Source organism: Trachinotus anak, unplaced genomic scaffold (assembly GCF_046630095.1).
Source record: "Trachinotus anak isolate AG129_WGS33_773 ecotype Australia unplaced genomic scaffold, CSIRO_AGI_Tana_v1 ptg000013l, whole genome shotgun sequence".
Lineage (NCBI taxonomy): Eukaryota > Metazoa > Chordata > Actinopteri > Carangiformes > Carangidae > Trachinotus > Trachinotus anak.
This window is the reverse complement of record NW_027273864.1, coordinates 25,168,825-25,189,166: the sequence shown is the minus strand read 5'-3', so window position 1 is coordinate 25,189,166 and position 20,342 is coordinate 25,168,825. Positions and strand designations below refer to the sequence as shown.

General features: G+C 41.2%; 3 protein-coding genes across 3 annotated transcripts in view; 1 reads left to right on the top strand and 2 right to left on the bottom strand.

Moving 5' to 3' along the window:
- The window catches only part of pcbp4 (poly(rC) binding protein 4), a 246,319-nt gene that overhangs the window by 173,591 nt on the left and 52,386 nt on the right, over positions 1-20,342 (top strand). The window lies entirely within an intron of this gene.
- Positions 5,578-9,370, bottom strand: rbm15b (RNA binding motif protein 15B). The gene has a single exon (XM_071493514.1). It carries the CDS (start codon positions 9,128-9,130, stop codon positions 6,611-6,613), a length of 2,520 nt encoding a protein of 839 aa, XP_071349615.1. The 5' UTR covers positions 9,131-9,370; the 3' UTR covers positions 5,578-6,610.
- On the bottom strand, positions 10,700-19,584 carry manf (mesencephalic astrocyte-derived neurotrophic factor). Its single transcript, XM_071493515.1, has 4 exons — positions 19,389-19,584; positions 18,490-18,617; positions 15,381-15,522; positions 10,700-13,023 (listed from the first exon to the last, which is right to left on the bottom strand). Exons 1-4 carry the CDS (start codon positions 19,474-19,476, stop codon positions 12,839-12,841), a joined length of 543 nt encoding a protein of 180 aa, XP_071349616.1. The 5' UTR covers positions 19,477-19,584; the 3' UTR covers positions 10,700-12,838.

Sequence of the window (20,342 nt, the reverse complement as noted above, 5' to 3'; positions counted from 1 at the left end):
CGAAAACTTCTATTAAATTCATAAGACCTTGAGAAATCCTATAGCTCTGCTCCAAATACTTTAGTAATGAATTTTTGAAGTTTAGCCCTCACAGCTAAATCTCACAATTATGGCTAGTCTTTGTTTGTGTTGTCTTAACCTCATCAATCGCTTATTTTTTCACTGGATTGTGCTGAAATTTGTACTGAGCATCTAGACACCCTGAGGGTGATTTGCAACATGTATCGATGATATAGTTGTTTCTGAATGTTTTACAGTAATCAAATTAATAATTCCCCCATTGATCTACCCTCACTCAATACCCCATAATGAGAAGTTTATTTAGAAATTTTTGTAGTTTCTTTTAAATGAAAAACTAAATATAACACTGACATAAGTATTCAGCCAATTTGCTGTGACACTTGAAATTCTGTTTATGAGCCTCCCATTTCTGTTCTTTCATCTCATCTTTGAGATGTTTCTACACCTTGATTGGAGTCCAGTGGTAAATTCAATTCTCTGGACATAGGGCATGCACCTGTCTATATAAGGTCTCACAGCTGACAATGCATTTCAGAGCAAAAGACAGGAGCTGCCTGGAGAGCTCAGAGCTAGGGTCGTGTCTAGGCGCAGATTTGGACGATACAAAAACATTTCTGCTGCGTTGAAGGTTCCCAACAGCATCCATCATTCTGCGATGAAAGAAGTTTGGAACAACCAGGATTCCACCCACAGCTGACCGCCTGGCCAAACTGAGCAATCAGCCAAGAAAGCCATTGGAAAGAGAGGTGGCCAAGGACCAAATGGTCACTCTGGCTGAGCTCCAGAGATCCTGTGTGGAGATGGGAGAAACTTCAAGAAGGATAACCATCACTGCTGCACTCCACCGATCGGGCTTTATGAAAAAGCACCTCAAGGCCTCTCAGACTGAAAAACAAGATTCTCTGGTCTGATGAGACCAGATGTTTGGCCCCGATTCTAAGCATCATGTTTGGATAAAACCAGACATGACAAAGTCACAGAGCTCAGATAAACAACACAAAACGAACCACAAAGTGACACAAATTGGCCACAAAGAGCCAGAAACTAACACAAAGTGTCTTTACTCTTTATGACACACAACATAAAATAAAACTAGGATAAAGTAAAATTTCAATAAGCAACTGCCAGCGGAGCTACTGCACAGGCTCAACAGGACTGAACAACCAGTAAATTAAAAAACTATAGATTTAGATTGATCAAAGCCCTGACGACTTTGTCTCTGCAGACATCACAGCTTACACAACAGCCTCATCTTGCGGGCAGATGATCTACCCACAACTAGCCACAGAGAACATTTAACAAAGGAACAAGCAAGAAAAAAGACAGAAAGAAGTCGAATTAGACTCATGGTTCTGTTCAAAGTCTCCTTCCTGGCCACATATTAAATGTCCCACTTCATTTGTTGGCCTCCATCGCTGGTTGTTAAGTTTTTTATGTTAATTTTCTACATTACTGCCCACTGTAAGGGCAGATTATAACTGACTGACTGAGATGAGTGACCTCCTCTGACTGACGCTGATTACATCATGTTTTCACCGGTCTGTTTATTGGTGTATTTGTTAGCAAGATTATACAAAAAGTATAAAATTGATTTGGACCGAACTTGGTGCAGGGATGAGTCATGGGCCAGAGAAGGAATGCATATATTTTGAAGCAGATCTGGATGATTTGCTATGAATTCGATATTTTTGTCCGGTGCATGTTGTTTTTACATTTGCCATTGGCCTGTGTTCTGATATACAAATTTCTGATATACAAATATCAGAACTTTTTTTTTTTTCTTCTCTCCTATACTATTAATCATCTCATGACCACTCTCCAGTGACCCTTTGGAGGGCCGAGTTGGGTTGGGTACCACTGGAGTAACCTATCTAACTGTAGGCCTACATATAGAGGGAAATTTATAACATCCAATGATACACTCATTTAAAAGGTTTTTAGAACAGTGAAAGATATTCTTGCATATGATCCCCAGTTTAAAACTGTCAGATGTTGTTGCCAGTTTGGAGGGTATTTTTCCCAATATAACAACCTAGTATATGCGATGCGCAGCATTAAACACTGAATTAAAATGAGCTGTATTGTGAATATAATTCAATATATAACTGAATGTACTGAAAGAAACTCAGAAAAACGACATCACTCCATCCAGTCTTACAAAGAGCATAAAATGTTTATTACATTTTTTTTTTTAATGCAGAATACATGTTTCTATGTTGACACAAAAACAAAACCAAAGAGGGAATCTGTGTACAAAAACCGATTGTCGTCATGGATTTGAACTCCACCTGCTCTGTGTAACGGTATCGGTCAGAACACAGCACGCCATGAGTTTAGATGAGATGGGAAAAACAGTCTATTCACAACTGATCATTCGTCGAGGAGAGCTGATAGAAAAAGTTGTGTTTTCACCTCTTTATTTTCTTTACTGGTACATTGTACAAAACTGCTATATTTATATGACGATGTGGTGATGAGCGTTCAGCAACAGTCTCAGTGATCCATCTTTTTAACCAGGTATTCTTCTCTGACGCAATCACCTGCAGTTTCAGCCTCACAAGGTCGGTTTTCCTCAGGACATAACTCTGAATTTTTCTACATCAAACGTGTTCAAGCCCAAGACCCACAAACGCTGTGTCGAGCAACTTTCTGTCAAGTAGCGATGCAACAAAAAATGAGAACAGCAAGATGATGCAGTGAGTGCAGCAGTGAGCACAACAAAAAGAAAAGTGAAGTCCTGCTATAGTGTTACAATCAAAGGCATTCAAGACAGAGTGTGAAAACAGTCGTTTTACCAGTGGTGGAAGAAGCACTCAGATCCTTTACTCGGGTGAAAACGGTGACACTACAATTTAAAAATACTCCATTACAAGTAAAAGTCAGGAAAGCAGAAAAATATTAACAGCAAAATGTAAGTAAAGTAACAAATACTGAACAGTTTCATCAACAGATATATGATATATGTTATAGGATTATTAGCACTGATGCATTAAGGTGAGAACAGTTTTCTATGTTGTTGCTGGAGGTGGAGCTGATTTTACCTACTTTTTTAAAGAGCTGGGCTGTTTAACAAGCTTCTTATAAAAGCAACTTTGTCTATTACTGAGTCATGAAAACATTATTTTGCAGTGTCGTGAGAATATTTCAACCCGTTTTAATCTTAATCAACTTGCTTTAAAATGTTCTTCAAGAGAGAGTGTGTGTCCTGACCCGGTAGAGAGCGAGGTGAACTGCTGCACAGCAAATTTTGAAAAAGCTGATTCACACTGAAAATTGGCTGAAATGTTCTCATTGTCCTGGAAAATGTGTTTCACATTTTTTAAGGAAAAAAAAAAAAAAAACCTCAAGGACTCAATTCCAAACTAAAATGACCTGCATCATGTTTTAGAGGATGAGCATATGTTTTGTACAATAAATAAGCTGCTAAATATGGAAAACAACCTGCGAGAACAGCTGTCAAATACATGTAGTGGAGTATAAAGTACAATATTCCTGTCTGAAATGTAGTGGAAGTTTATAGAAGCAGAAATAGAAAAGTAAGCAAACCAAAGACGTAACCTTAAAGTAGCAATCTCGTAGATCAAAGTTTAACAATCTTTTATACTGACCTCTATATAATGTCACCAATAGGTGACTGGCTCAATCACCATTGTGTCAGTGATGGTGACAATTGTTTAGATGAAAATCTACGAGATTTCCACTTTAAAGTAAATGTACTGAGATACTTTCCACCACTGGGAATTACAGCCACATTATGTACAATACATCCTGCTGAAAATCAGAGACAGTAACTCAAAGACGACCACAGACATGGAAATCATTTCTTTGATATAACAGAATTAAAGAATGAAAAATGACTTTTGAAGTAAGATGTCCATTTAAAACAGTTGTTCTTGGCTATAGGTGGATGTCATTACTTCTATTTTTACTAAATACTTTTTTCTGTATTTAACATTTTAGGAAAACTTTTCTTTTCTGGAGCTTAAATGATTTATTGAATAATCAGTTCCTCAATCATCAGAAAAGTAATTGGCAACTATTTGATTAATTTATGGAGGTTTTTTCAAGCAAAAAATGCCAAAAATTCCTACTTCAAGCTTCCCAGCGAACAAATCTGCTACTTCCCACTGTCTCATGTGACAGTGAATTGAACATACAACAGATTTGGATTTTAGGTTAGGAAAAAAAAAAACCAAACATTAATTTTGAAGATATTATTTTGTTGTTTGGGCAGAATTTGCTTTTTTCTGATATTTTATGGACCAAAACAATTAACAGACTGATTGATGACAATGAGAAACGCCAGATTAATCAATAATGAAAGTAATTGTTTAAGTACTTTTACATCTTAGAACCAAATGTGATTTTTCTATATTTTACATAGAATTATCAGCTTGTCCTGTCCTGATTGCTGCTTGAGCTGTAAACAGATGATGGGAAATCATAATAATAAAAAGAATCCTTACATCACTGACCACACACAGTGTTTTCTTGCTCAGTTTGAAAGATATTACTACACTCCCCTGTAAAAACCTGTGGTAATTTCCTCATAAGATTTAACATCATTGACATTTTTCTGGCTTTTGTAAAACAACAAAGGGAGTAAAAGTGGTCGACAGTGTGTGATGACAGTTGTCGCTCCACCACCCAGGCGACATGAGGTTTCACAACTCTCACCTCTTCTATATGAACTACATACATTCTCATTATATTGGTGCAAAACGAATCATCTGACAACAATTGTGTGAATATGTTGTAAAAGAGTAACAACACTCTTTCTTTTGTCACAGAAATGACAAACAAGAATGCAAAAATTTCCACTTTTTTTAAACTCTCTATATCATTTTCATTCTATATCATCTGGGTGGAAAAGATCTGTTATTTTGCTGAAATATTATCTTGGCACAAAAGTTTGCTTAACATAGATGTTGTAAACTTTCAGTTAAATGAAGTTTCAATTAGTATTTAAAGGTCCCGTATTCTATGAAATTAGATTTCCATGTCTTTTTTGATTATAAAGCAGGTCTAGGTTTTATATTATTAGTATGAAAGTACTAAAGCACTCAGTCCACAGAGAAATGCACACAGCCTGTATTCAGGAACTGAGCCTTAAAACGAGCTGTCAGGACTTCTGTAACTTTATGATGTCACAATAAAACAGTTGTGACAACCAAGCACATCAGAAGAGAGGCTCCAAGCCAAGCCCCAACCTATTATTACTAGAGCTCCAGAGAGAAGCCTGAGATGTAAAACGACATTGAGATGATTTTTGGTTCTTCAAACCACAAATATATCTTCTTATAGATATCAACAATTCAATTAAAGAAAACAGGAGAAGAGTAAAATATGGGACCTTTAAGACATAACTCTGGAGCTGTTATATTTATATTCTATATCCCAATATTTTGGGAACACTGGAACATGTTGTTTGTTTCTGGAGCTAATTAAATAACATCAATTCTTCAAATTTCTCAAAAACACAACTGTTTCACTCAACTAAAACTGCCTGTAAATGATGTTCACATTAAGAGACGAAGGAGAACAGAAGTGGGACTAAAATCATGAAGACATGTTTTAAAGCTGAGGTGATGGCAGATGAAAAGAGGAGGGTGGATGGATTAGAAGACGGATGGATTGATGTATTAAAACTGAATAAAAGTCGGTTTACAATATAAAACCTGAACCAGTAAAACCATCAGACCTTGCACCAGTGTAACAGCTGAACATGTCCCGAGTGACAACAGTGTACTGAAAGGGAAGTATACATTTTTAGACAGACAAAATATAACTTTTTTTCTTTTTCCTGCATGCAATACAGACAAAAACACACTCACACCTTTCAAAAATGAAAGAAGAAACTGGAATGGTTCGATTGATAAAAACACTAGCTATGTAAAGTATATAGTCACAGGGACGGGTCAGGGAAAGTCACTGTTGCCACTACTGGCCGTGCTGGCTGGTGCTTTTAACAGAACAACACACAAACTCACAACAGTCTCAACCTGCGAGTTGTGGAGACAAACTGGAAGTAGCCTGAGCCAGGACTCGGCCCATTCAGTTACAGTACAATCACTTTGTATAAAACCTCCTAGTTCCACATATATTGGATATACTGGACAACCTGGTAAATTCAAATAAAAGAAAAACAAAAAAGACAGATAAAGTAAACAAGCATATAAACAAACCCCTCGGTTTTAGTGTCATATGTTACAGCTTAGACTTAGAGCAACAGTGCTGCCTGTGTGTGCAGCAGGCTTATTACATCTTCTTTCCTTTAAGTGTTTTTCATTACAGGCCACCTTCAACCCCCTCAGAAACCCAAGTCTAAAATCTTACCTGCGAATGTGACAACAATTCAACTTTAGAGAGAGGGAGACATAAAGTAATAAAAGAGGAAGAGAGAGTAAAAGAGATGTAGTGTTCTGATGCTGTGTTTCATTTGTAAGACACTGAATAGACAATAAAACGCATCTTTTTCTAAAAACATGGAAGTATCTGTAGTCACCGGGCGAGTCTGCTCTCAGCTCGCACGGTGTGGGTGTGCATGCCTTCAAGCGTCTGTACATGTGTGAACTCTTCAGTGTAATGATCAGTTAGTGTCAGTGACGATCACAATCACCATGTGCTCCTCGTCCAGATTACCCACAGTCCTTTTGGCGGCCTGCAGGTACTGTTGCGAGAACTCTCCTGGGGGGAAGGCGTACAGCATCGCCCCAGGCCCCCCGTCTTTCGCAGCAGGCAGGCTCACGACTCCGGCTGCCTCCTTGTTCCTCAGATAGGTCACCAGGTGGCGGAGCAAGCGCACCTGCAGTCCCGGCTCGGGAGCGGGGGCCTGGCGGTCGATGGGGCCCTGGAGAGCCAACAGGATGGCGAACCCGTCGGGCCGCCCCAGTTTAATGCGACGCGACACCTCGTCGAGGCGGGTCTGGTCCATGCGGAGCCTCTGGGCGATCTTCAGCTGGCTGGGCTGGTTCTGGCTCTGCAGTTTCAGGCTGTCCTTCATCACCGTGTTGAAGAACGAGGGCCCCCCCTCCAGCATGTACAGGTCTGTGGGGAAACTGCTGTTCTTCAGAGCAAAGAAGCCGTGCCACGTTTTGGAGAGAGACGCCTGGGCGAACTCTGACAGCGTGCTCGGAGGGGAGGAGGTGTGCGTGTCCGTGTGGATGGCAGGAGAGCTGACCTCGCTGTTTCGATGGTGATGGTTGTTGAGATGCACGCTGGAGGACCTCTTGCTGTGGTGGCGGCCCGAAGGTGGATCTTCTTCATTGGCGGCAGAGTGGCGTCCCGCTACACCATTGTCGGGGGAGTGGTCTCTTGGCTCGGTGGTGGAGTCAGGTGCTCGGACCCGTGCTCGGTCTGGGCTCACATCAGGAGAGACAACGCCTCCCGGACCTCGAACCCGTGACCTCCCCCTCTCCTTCTCTCTCTCCCTCTCCTCTGTCTGCCTATCAGCGGACAGACTCCTGCTTCTACTCCTCCTCCTGTTCCTCCTCTCCTCCCTCTCCTTCAGCCACCGCTCCCTGCTCCTGCTGCGACTCCTCGCTGTTCTCCCACTCCTCCCAAACGCTTCCACCGCTCCCGCTCTCCTCTCCAGGCTTCGAGTTGGGCTGGTGGGATAGTCTCTCTCCAGCACAGCCCTCTCTCTTTCCCTCTGGGAGAGCAGGCTGTGGGAGGGCGGCGATGAGCGGTCCCTGGCTCCCCTCAGTTCTCGTTCCAGGCTACGATGGCGGCTGTAGGTCTCCCCGAGGAGGTCGTAGTGGGAGGGGAGTGCCACAGGGGGCTGGTAGCCAGGGGGAAACGGCCGAGAGGGGCTCTCCTCAACTTTAGCAAAGTCCACCCTCAGACGCCGCTCAGGGCCACCTAAAGGAAACCCCCTCATCTGGGTGCAGGCGGCCTGTGCAGCGTCCAGACTTTCATATTGAATGTAAGCAAAACTGTCCCCCTTCACATAGTCGATATTCCTTATGCTTCCAAACCGGTCAAACTCCCGAGCAAGAGCAGCGAGGGAGTTTCCTGGTCCAAGACCACCCACCCAAAGCCGTGTGGTAGGGTTAGCTTTCCCATAGCCAATCTTTATCGGGTTGCCTCCGATCAGCCGTCCCTGCATGGCCACTTTGGCCCGGTGGGCCATGTCTAGGTTCTGAAACTTCACAAAAGCATATGCCCCACCCTGTCCACGGGCAGGCCGTTTAATCACTACATCCTCAATGATGCCATACTTGTCGAAACCCCTCCTCAGTTCTGCTTCTGTCACATTACCATCCAAATTTCCAATGAACAGGTTACTGGTCGCCCTCTGGTCATCCTCAGGTTTTAAATCCTCCACCACTGGCATTGGAGGGAAGCCATAGGGCCGACCCCTCTCATCCAGCATACCATAATAATCCAACAGCCTCTCCCTCTCTCTGCTCAGGCCCAGGGTCTCCAAGGCGTAATGTCTGGCTCTGAGGTCCCTGATGTTGCTGACACCGGGCCCCGGCGGGGAGAGGGAGCGCTGTCTGTAGGGGTACGGTGCGTGCAGAGGTAAATAACCGACGTCTGGCGGCGTGACACTCCGCTTCCTCACGTACATGGGCTCGATTTTCAGCTGTCGATCACCCAACACTAACCTGGAGGATTTGGCGTGCCTGGCCTCCTTGGCGTCCTCCGGGTGCCGAAAATTCACATAGGCGATCCGGCCCAGCTCCGGCGTGTGCGACAATTTCACGCTGACGTCCCCGAACTTTTTGAACTCATGAAACAGCGCGTCCTCCACGTCCTCGTCCGAGACCTGCGAGCCGAGGTTGCTGATGAGAAGCGTTTTGTACTCCAGAGTCCCCGGCCTGGCCGCCGGGAGCTCCGCCGCTGTGGTCCGTAGCGGCGGACGACCGAGGAGGCTGAGCTCATGTCTGTGGTGGAGCTCCAAGGCGGCCGCCCGCTCCTCCCTCAGCCGCGGCTTCTCTCGCTCCCTGCTTCGGCTCCGTCGGTGATATCCCCGGCTCTCCGCCAGCAGCAGAGCCAGCGGCGGCGGTGGCAGCTCCTCCCTCCGCGCACTCTCCCGTTCCCTCTCCCGTATCCGTTTGGGGATGGCCCTGGACGGACTAGTCTCTCTCCCGGCCTGCCTTTTCATTTTCAAAGGATGATGGAGCTCAAACTTTTCGGTGCCTGCAACGGGAATCCGGCCCGGGAAGCGAATTTCTGGGGTGTTAGCAATAATAACGTGGCAGTAGACAGCTTCGGCAAAGAAACGCTCCCACTCCAAACGCTGAGTATTTGCATATATGTCGATAAAAAGGGATAAATTCGTTTAAAAACATGTCTGCATCAGAGGACCTGCACCAACGCCGCCATCTTGGACAATAGGAATGTGCGCTTTCCCTGTGGGGGGCGGGGACTGCGAAGACGCAACCCCGGCGGCCGTCATGACGTGTCACGCTTTATGTTTGACGCCAATGAATTTTAGAATAAACAAAAACACACACACATTTGTTTTATAAATGTATGAATGTTTCTTATTATCATTTTTGTCGCGAAACGTGTATTTGAAATGCTTTGCGGGACCAAGATTCAATTAAAATTTTATTTAAAAAAAAAAAAAAAACATGATATTTTTTTAATGCCAGGTTTTATATCCATGTGGTAAAATGAGACACTACCTTGAAGAAGTATATGGACAAATAAAAATTAAAAAAAGCCTTTAGGACTATTATTATCTACAAGACCTTAATAATCAGTGCATGTTTTCTTTTCTTTTTATTTCCTTGTCTGTCATGGTTTTGTATAACTTTGGATTTAGCAAATAAAGTTGGAATAAAAATTGGTATATAAAGAGAAAGAAAATGTTTCAAAGTATTTAGATGGATGGTGTTGTGGAAAATTAAAGAAGGCGGGTCATTAATGCGGTACTAATGTGACAGGAAAACTGGTATCCTACAGGAAATAGAGAGACTCTATTATGGAGTCTATAATGGTTAAAGTACTGAGATCCTTTAAGTAGATGTAACAAAATCAGATTTTAAAAATACTACTACTAAAGACCTGCCTTCAATAGTTAAAGTAAAATTAAAGAAGTATAATCTGTAAAATGTAGCTTTTATTTTTATATTTAATGTTATTTCCGGAGGAGGTGGAGATAATTTGAACTATTTTACACACTGTTGGGTAAATTATTCTGAACAATGTATCGTATTGTTGAAGCTTATGATACAGTTTGTATGTAAATATGAATTCATAAAGTAACTTGTTAGATAAATATAGTGCATATTTCCTGCAAATGTAGGATCCACCTTGGTGCCACAGCACCACACTCTCTCAGGATATTTTATAACCTAACTAACATTTATAATCAATTTGTGACGACTATTTTTTATATTCCAGATTATCGTTGTTGTGTAATGTTTGACATTGATTGTAAAAGTCTGTGGTCCATCAAAACTGTTGTTTCAAAACATCATAAGCAGCATTTAATTTCATTATATTTTAGTTTGTTTTTTTTTATTGACATACTGTCTTACTATAGGGGCACATCAAGTATATATATGAGTATATATTAAACATCATAGTACAGTATATGATTGCACAATTTAAATGCCAGATGTTCCCTTCAAATATTAGTTTAAACTATTTGAAATTAGTTTTTAAACAAATTCCATATTGAATTAACTCCTAAAATGTCTCAGGAAATCAGACCGTCCTCTGCTCCAGTTGGAGTTTTTCATATTTTAATGAAAAAGTAGAATAGTACAGTTGTAACAAATGACTGGGCCTTACATGAAAGGTCAACATTAAACAACAGCATATTTTAAGTTTTCATTTCCCATCAAATCTTATCAAGTATCACACATCTTTTATCAAGTCATTTTTGTAAGTACACACCATTTGCTTACATCAAACAATAAAATATCTATCCCTTCTCTGAAAGTCCAGGGGTGTGGGAGACCCAGTGATGTAGGCCGCTTCACTTTCACCTGCCACTGCAACATGTGATAGAAAAATTACAGTATATAGTCATTTCCCTACGTTCAGGGACCATAAATATTCTTGCACAGCTGAATTTGTGACACAGGTGTGGGTGAGTAGGATCAAATTTGAAGTCAATTCAACCCCCAAAGAATTTTCTTGTTTTCATTTTAAATTGCAACAATCCTACAATCCAATTCCTGATTGGATTAAACTGCTGGGGACCCCAACAGGAGAGGCTGAGGGGTAAAGTATTTCATGTGTTACGATGTTCACTACATTTAACAGCTGCAGTACAGAATCCATCTGCAGTGTCAGAAATAAAAGGCCCCAAAACAAAACAGGAAACCAACAATCACATATAGAAATGAAAGAGATGTAGAAGGTAGATCAATAAATCCTCAATAAATATCTTACCTAAATATTTATTACTTTGCTGACAGCACTGGTTTACCTTCCTCTGTCAAACAGTAACAGAGTCACCCACACTCCACGCCCTCCGCAGTAGCTTGGTTTAAATGTCCACTGGTCCTTTCTTGTTGCCAGTGTTGCCTCAAACTTTAATCTACACCCTAAACAGGTCTATTATTTTCCCCACAATGAACGCACTTTCACCTGGATTTGCTAAATTGTTTCCCTCACTACATTGTGTCTCTGCTGATTGCGTCAGTACGGAGGGAGATTATTTGCCATTTCTGGATTTAAAAAAAAAAACAAAACAAAAAAACATTTCTATGAAAATGAAGATTAACTTGTTGTGACCAGGCCATGAAGCGCTGTGTCAGTCGAACAAGTGACATGAATAAGGAAAAAAAAAAAAACAAGAAGTTTATTTCAATTTTTTTTTTTTTTTTTTTTTTTTTTTTTTTTAAATAACTGCACATTTGTTTGACTGGGACTCTGGGTTGGAATATGGGTGACTTTGCAAACAGTACAATGAAATAAAGATACTACAGTGGAGGTTAAAAGGGGGAAGTTTTGGATTTCTGAATGAAGCGGACATTAACTCAGGCCTTGAAGCAAAGACTTGACACTGTGGGAAATATGCTCATTCACTGCGTGGATAATTGTCATAATATAATTGACATGAGATTGAGAGAGATCTTCTCATCTAACTCTCAGCAAGACAGCAAATATGTCTATTTCCCAAAATGTCAAACTGTTCCTTGAAGTCTCGGTATGGGTGGGACGCTGCACTCATCCTCCTACAGAGGATGTCGTGGGAATTGCAGTTAAGTTGAGCAATATTACAGGAGGCTTAACCCATTCATTAAAATGTGATGACTTTCCAAACAGCTTCCTGGCATTAAGATCCTGTCGTGCTGGGAGAGGCGGGTTTGTGAGGAGCGGGCTGCAGATTCAAATCCTGGATCGAGTGTGAAATCCCAGGAAGTGCAGCGGACAACAAACATGCTCTGCTGAGGTGCATTCGAACAGCAACACTCACCTTTAAGGGTGCTGACACTGATGGAGAATATAGCCAAATGCCACTTATCTAAGCAACTTGATGTGAAACATATTGACTACATATGCAGAAAACCTGCTCCCAGTGCTCTGATTCCCCCTTTAATCAGTGCTCCTTTGCTATGAATGAACTCCCAACCCTGCATCTCATGACAGCAAACACTGTTCATTCCCCCCACACTTGATTTAAAGGTATAGTATGGGACTCCAGCCTTATGTAACACACTAACGTCTATGCTTCTGAATTACCAGGTGAGTGTATACCCTTAAAAAAAAAAAACAAACAAAAAAAAGACTGGGACAAACATGTCAGACTAAACCCCCTCCTCTGCTCCTGGTCCTCCTCACTGGATAGCAGTCTGGTCCGCGTCAAAGTCCAAAGTTGTGTGGTTGTTTGTGTTTTGTTTTTGTACGGTTACAGTTCTGTCCGTGCCTTGGCGGCTGCAGGGGCGTACTTGGGCATTAGCTCTGTGATTTTGCGGATGAAGTCGGACTTTTCGGCGCATCCTTTACAGGACTCGCCCCACTCCTCCAGAATCTTCTTCAGGTCCTTCACTTTAAGCTTTTTCAGGTCCACTGTGGTCAGGTCCAGCTGTTTGTCTACATGAGACACACAAGTAAAGAAAATCATCACATGGACTCTATCAAGTTGATTCCTAAATTCTGCCTCCAATGTTGAACTAAAAATCAGTCCTATCTGGCCAAAGACTCCCTGGGTGGCTAAAATGTGGTCCCTCTTTAAGGCCTAGGAGTAAAATCCTTAAATCAGCTTTGACTCAGGAAATGATTCCTGTCTCGGCCAGCGTTGAAGAAAGTCCAGAGGAGTCAGAGGCTGATAGCGGCTGCAGGAGACAGAGTTCAGACAGAGGCTACGTCCACACTAATACGCATAGATTTAAAACACATCTCTTGCTATATTTACGCCTGGCGTCCACCCAACTCCTGAGTTTTCCTAAACCTAAAACAGAGACTTTTCAAAACGCTGCTAGACCTGTTTTAGTTTGAAAACTTTGGGGTTACGTCGAAACAGAAGAAACAGAGACCTTTGGAAATGATGAGGTGGGCACCCAGACCCAGACCTTGTTGTCTGTGCTAGCAGCTGCTGTGCTGTTAAATTCTGCATTTTAATGCTACAGCTGTCTTTGTTGTTCCTCGCTCGTCGTATTTTGTGACTTATCAACCTGCTGAGTAGACAATCATGTTTCACTTCATGTTTACACCAGCTTGCGCATGCCCAGTGTACATGAACAGTCATGTATGTATGTGTTTTCAGGTGTGATGTGTGGACGGAGATCGTTTCTGATAGGAGGCTAAAACGCTCGTCTGGACGGAGATAGTTTTTAAGGCGCTGTTTTTACATGCACACTGATCACTACAGCTTTGAAATGGACATGATTTTAGTTTGCCACAAGCAACAATTTTCTGCAGTAATTAATCAAACTTTGATTCCTCCAGCACAGAATCATTTGTTTCGCAGCACTTGCCATCAAATTGTGTATAAAGGAGCTGCATTCACACAGACTGGAGGCTTATTTAGGCTGTTTAATATTTGATTAATTCATTCGCTTGTTTAAAATTAAAGACGGTGGAGGCATATTTAAGAAATTTTAATTTTCACACGAGTTAACAGGAGGTGTAGCTTGAAGCCTAACAGTTTAAACTTGTGTATACGTTTATTGTTTAATCCATTAATTAAAGTGAGATTAAAAATGCAGTATGGATTCATTTTGGGCTCATATTACCTATTATTTACCTATACACATAAAGCCTTTAGCCCAACAAAATATATGTGGATCTATTTTCTAATATTTCAAACGGCATAAAAATATACAACACGTCATAATTTCTGCTTCACAGCTCTGAGTTTTGTAAAGCAGCGACGACACACTCCAGCTGTGTCCCAGTTCAGGGGCAGCATCCTTCAGAGGCGGCATTACAAGACCGGTTATTGTCACAGCGGCTCCACAAGACTGTGTCATCGCGAAGGCCCCTTCAAATGCCTTTTTTTCCTGGGCAATGAAAGCTCCAGTGGGTGGATCCTTTGTGGCCCAATCTATCCCAAGATTCATTGAACTTGGGTAATGAAGATAATATGGCAACAAACACCAGAGAGCCTGAAGATTACACTTTTAAATGCAAGTATTGGGTTTCAGCTCAGTTCAACATCTAATGGTTCAATTGTTAAAACCAAGGGCCTTAAAACCTCAAGTTATTGTGAAACAAAGTTACATGTTGCCAAGGTCGCTAGGCGACGGGAGCCATGCTTTGCGACGCAATGGTAAAGCTTTTATTGATAACGTCATTTTATGTGGACATGGATTTGTGTGTGGATGTAGGACAGTTTAAAGTCATGTTTTGGTGGTAATGTACTTTAACCACTTAAAGTGGAGGGTATTCATTTCTCTTCCTCCTTAAAATATGAAAAAGATCTGAGTCTGCCTGCACATTTGTCACATTTAACACACTTCAGAAACTTCCCTATAATTGTGTCTCTCATGTTTAATAAAACAGAAATGTCGTAAAATGGTTTAACAACAAAATATTGAAAGGGAAAAGCTTTAAATGTAAAACCTGACAAATCCTTTTTAGAATTAAAAGTAAAAAACATTTTCATGAAATGTAATCCTTTTATTCACTCACATCATCGCCAGGACACAGCAAGTGTCTACACACATCACTCACACAAACAACAACGGAATAATGAAAAGGCATTTTCATTATATATAAAAGCCAATTAACCGTTCCTCATTACTTTACTCATACACACTTATGTAACATTCTTACACCACTGTGCTCAGTGTGTATCAATTCATTTTAAGTGTTCTCCTGTCTCCATAAATGAATAAGTGAAATACCACTGCAGGGTTTAAGCAGTTATTTCTCATACGATGCTCAGCATGTGTTACTGGAGCTCAGTGTTGAGTGTTTTTTAAAGTAGAAATAAAAGTCCTTCTTACCGTATTTCAGTTCACAGATCTGACTGTCCTTCTTCTTCAGTTTCTCACAGATCTTCTCCACTGGAACATGGTAGCTGAGCGGTTTGGACACCTCGTTGATCATCTTGGTGGCTGCGTCATTTGTTGCCCCGATGTAGTAACACTACACACGCAGAACAAGAAAAAAAAAGAAATCTTGTTTGTACGGGTTAACTATGGCGAGAAGCTTTCTCAGTGGCTTTCTGCTGTAGAGCCAGAGATGCGTGATGCTTTCACACCTCACCTGTTTGGTTCACTTAAAACAAAGTCTGGTGCGTTTGAAAGCTTAACAACCACAGCCAGACTCGACTGGAATGAAAAGGAGGGTCTCGGTGGTCTCCGTCTGCTTCGACGTGAACTGTGGCAGTTTGTTTGTGATGTGGAACCACGACAGGATGTTTGATCATACACCAGATGTGATTTCTAAAGCTAAACTACTGTTAAATCTGTCCCTTGACAGTGGACTGTTTAGGAAGCCATCTTTTATTTATCCATCTGTATCACTGACTCAACCCTCATTGATACAAATGAGTTGGAAATAATATTAGAAAAATAATTACACAGGTGAATCAACACCTCTGAAGATTATGACCATCATGTGGGAGGACTTACTGCAGGACTGCTGGATTAGACTGCATTAGTGTGACAAAGCTCACAAACAAATAAATGATGAAGTATGATTTGTTGAGACTGAAAATGGACCTTGAAAATTATAAACAGTAACAAAGAGACAGAGAATTTTGTTCTTAATATTATAGTAAAGGGCTGAACTATTAATCCAAATATTATCAAAATTTCAAGGTGGCCAAGTGAAAACGTCCAAATCACAGGAGCTGCTTTTTTCTTGATGAAGGTAAAATGTGTCACAGCAGACCATAGATGAAGCATTGTGGTGCTACAGAGACACCCCCAGCTTACCTCATTATTTTGATATTTTTTTCTGTTTAAATGAAATGCAAAAACGATAATTCCAGCTGAAATCATGACTCATATCGCAGTCACGGTATCTGCCAAATTAATCGCAATACAATTTTTTCGGCATATTGTCCGGTAACATTATAGTAGGATAGTTACTGTGTTTTTGCTACATTTTCTTGTTTTTACAGGGGACACAAAAGAACACAAAATTGGAAACAAACTCAACACAGCCCACACTTACTCCTTTTCACTCTCTGACTGATCAGGGCAAGTCCCTGAACTCCCGACTAGCAGCTTGAGAACTTTAACCAGAAAGGTCTTGTGTGAAAGTGGCAGACATATGCCAACTTAAACTGCAGAAGAAGAGTGAGAGGAGGCACCGAAACCAGAACAATATCAATCATGTCCACTACAGGATGAGATTGATCTGCACACCTCCCTAAAGAAAGTTATATTTAGTATATTGTGAATTTTAACATCAGTAGCATAGAAAGACGTTAAACCCGCAATAACTGAATTTCTGACCACAGCAGAAACAAGCTGAGAACACAACACAAACATATCGTCACCTTTTACATTGATGCGGTGAATGTGTTAGCAAACAGCAGTTACACAGCAACATGATGATTCATGTGGAGGGGTGTTGGCGTCCACCTGATGAATCTCAGTCCAGTCTTTCCTCTCTTTAAGCTCTGTGTTTGGTCTTTTGGTCTAGTCCCTGGGGGAAATATCTGACTCTTTAGCTGCTAAATGCTCCACCCACTGTGTTCCCCAGCTGGTCACTAACTGTGTCTGGCTGCTGTTTGATGCTGAGCAGTGGACGGTGGCTTTTTAGCAGTGACAGTGAACCAGAACAGTGAAGCTGCAAACAGTAAAACCAAATATCAATCACGTGTCTTTTGCGTACAAATCGTCATGTTATTCACTGTTAATATAAATATATTGATTATACTGTAGCCGCTTCAAGCTTTGCTTTATTTGCACACGAGACAGAACAACGGGTGAAGCCCTGTAGGCAAAAACTGCATGTTTGGGTTTTTGTAGGTGGAGTGGGAGTCGGCACTAGAGTTCAGGTTCAACTAGTGTGAAACTTGCTCAGCGTGAGTGAAACATCTACTCTTCAGGTGTGAGACCAACAACCGCTCAACAATACATACAGCACTGCTTTCTGCTCTACTGATCACCCATACGGCTTAAAGTTATGGAGGCAGAGCAGTGTGAAGAGCATTTATTTCACTACATTTCCAGGACATGTAGGCCATTCACCCACCGCACACATCTGCATTCTGTATATTTGTCTGGTTCATGTAGAGCCAGAGATGTGACCGAGATACTCTATACCGATACCTTTGATGTCCTGATGAGAAAGTCATCTTACAAGTTTGAACAGGGCCTACGCACATCTATGAATCATTATGCCAGTGCAGTTCACTCAGATACAGCTACACTCAGCCACTACCAGGCCCACTAATGTGATGTTCATTGTTCCTTTTTTCCTGTTTCTACTTAAGCGTTTGTGTATTATTTGTTTTACGGGCCAGACGTGCCTTTATCAAATTACTATTTCATATGTGTGTATAGTGTTTGCAGCTCCCTTGAATGAAATCACTGCCCGTATTCTCAGATGACATATTAAAACTTGTCTTAAATCCATTTCACTTACTTGATATTTTACACAACTATGATAACATTTTGACCCAATATGGCATGTTCTTATAAAAGCATGCAAAGATAACACTACTACAAGTACTCTCACTGCCTATTTGTACATGAGTACAGTTCCTCGTGGAAATTGTAAAAAGAGCAGATCATAGACTGTTATCAGTCATTAGTGAAGGGAAGAACATCACATGAACATAGGAGCAAAATTTAGAGATGCTTATTTTTCCCTTTCTGAATGATGACATGTTTTGTTGGTGGAAAAAATTAAACAACTGTGTACAACAGCTTTTTGTGAACACCATCCTCCTGCTTGTTCCCACCTGAGCAGTAAAACCACAAACTCATACTTTAACTGGGCATCAGCAGTTTAACACCTGCCACATCAGCACTTGTTATCAAGAACAAACATAAAACATTCATTCCCCTCACATTTTGGACCTTGTTAAATAATAAGTAGTTTAGTTTGATTGGGGAAAAAAAAAAATCTATCTACTAATCCAAGTTTACTCACAAAGCGGTTTTCTTTGCCCTTAGCGTCTTTGCAGGTCTTGATGATGGCCTTCTCGATGTCTGCACTGTTGAACTTCACATCGTTGTCCTTTAATGACTGGTAAAACTTCCCAAGGAAGGCAACACATACTGGAACAGAGAAGAAAACGCATATTAAACAACTTTTTCCAGAGACAACCACTGAAGGGAGAAGATAGTGTTATCTAGTTTAACATCATCCCAATAGAGAAAAATGACAAACCCTTTTTGTTTTCAGTCAGTTTGAACTTCGTAGAAACAGTAAGTGACTAAAATGCACAATGAGTACATTTACCTTTGGTACTACGTGTATATTTTGAGGATGACACTTTCACTTAAGTAACATTTTGAATGCTGTACTTTGATCTGTAGAGCTGCAAAGTAAAAGATCTGACAACATCTTCAGAAGAATAGTTTGGGGGTTTTTTTGTAATGAGTTTCCTCTTTTTTCAAGTTTGTTTCTCAGAGAGATTGGTGCTCCCCAGTGTTTGCCAACACATGAGAGACATTGACTGGAGCTAAGGTGGTGGTGGTGGTGGTGGTGGTGTATCTGCAGGTGGGTTTTGGTGTGCTGGTCTGAGCCTGTGACCAATAACGACTTCATGCCAAAAGTCAGAAAATTGCTAACGTTAGCTTTTCCCTTTAAGCATCCTTTATGGAAATCTGTCAGCATCACATGAATGTGTTACCCCGCCGCTTCGAACCACCTCCCACCATCAGCACCGTATTCAGCATCTCACATACACCCCCAGGGGTGTGTGTGGGATTACTTCTCCTCTTTGTAACATCTCAAAAAAAAAAAAAAAAAAAAGTTGCTAGTAGTGAACGCAGGCAGCCATTCAGCTGATGCTGTAGCTTACTGAAGCTAACAGACAGACCTACCTTCACATTCTCCTTCTTTCAAGGCTTCAGCGGGACCCGGCACCAGAGCGAGAGCAAGCGCCACCGACAACCCACTTAAACACAACATCTCGGCAGAAATAACTCGGGTGGATGAACGTCTGAACCTGGGCTAAAGCAGAGCAGTTCCCTGCGTGTGTCTCATGGGTCGCCGCCGCTACACTACAGACGCCGGTAAAGTGTAACGATTGTACGAGCTTCCGGTGCCACGTCATACTACGCTGGCGCCCTATTGGTCAAAAAGTCCGATTGTTTCCGTGTTCTTCCACGCATTTTCCTCTGATTCGACGGAGGCAGAACATTCCGGGAACAACGTCCAGTTGGCGCCGTCTGATTGGTTCAGAGCCGCTTCGTGCTCTCATCAACTATTTGCACGTATAGAGGGAGAAAACATCAACTATTACTATACTGAGTTATTATAATCATTTAGTTTCAACCTGTGTGAGTCGAATTATCACCACAGGATCTGGTTTGAATTTCAACTCAATTATAGAGAAAACCAGGCGGTGGTGAAATAAAAAAAAAAAAAAAAACAGTGGTTAGATAAAAGTAGAAGCACCATAATTTAAAAATACTTTGTAGTTGCTATAGTGACTTGTTCCTTGTTACAGATTGGATTACTAATGCAAAATAATCAGAGGTTAAATTATGGATTAGGATATAAGACTTAATCAATGACGGGAATTTCATGTTACTCTGCAGTATATGAAATAATTATAATTAGCTCCTTTAGCAACTTTACAGTGATGTAATGTAAGAATAATCATTTATTTTAACTTTATGTCACTTTATACTTCTACCCTGCATTTTACTGCACTTATTTAACACCTGTCTTCATTTCAAAGACTTTTGCCACAATAAGAGATACTGGTGAGGTCATAGCACTGCCATCCTTTTGTCTGTAGAACTTTCTGTCGTACTGGAAAGAGGTGATGT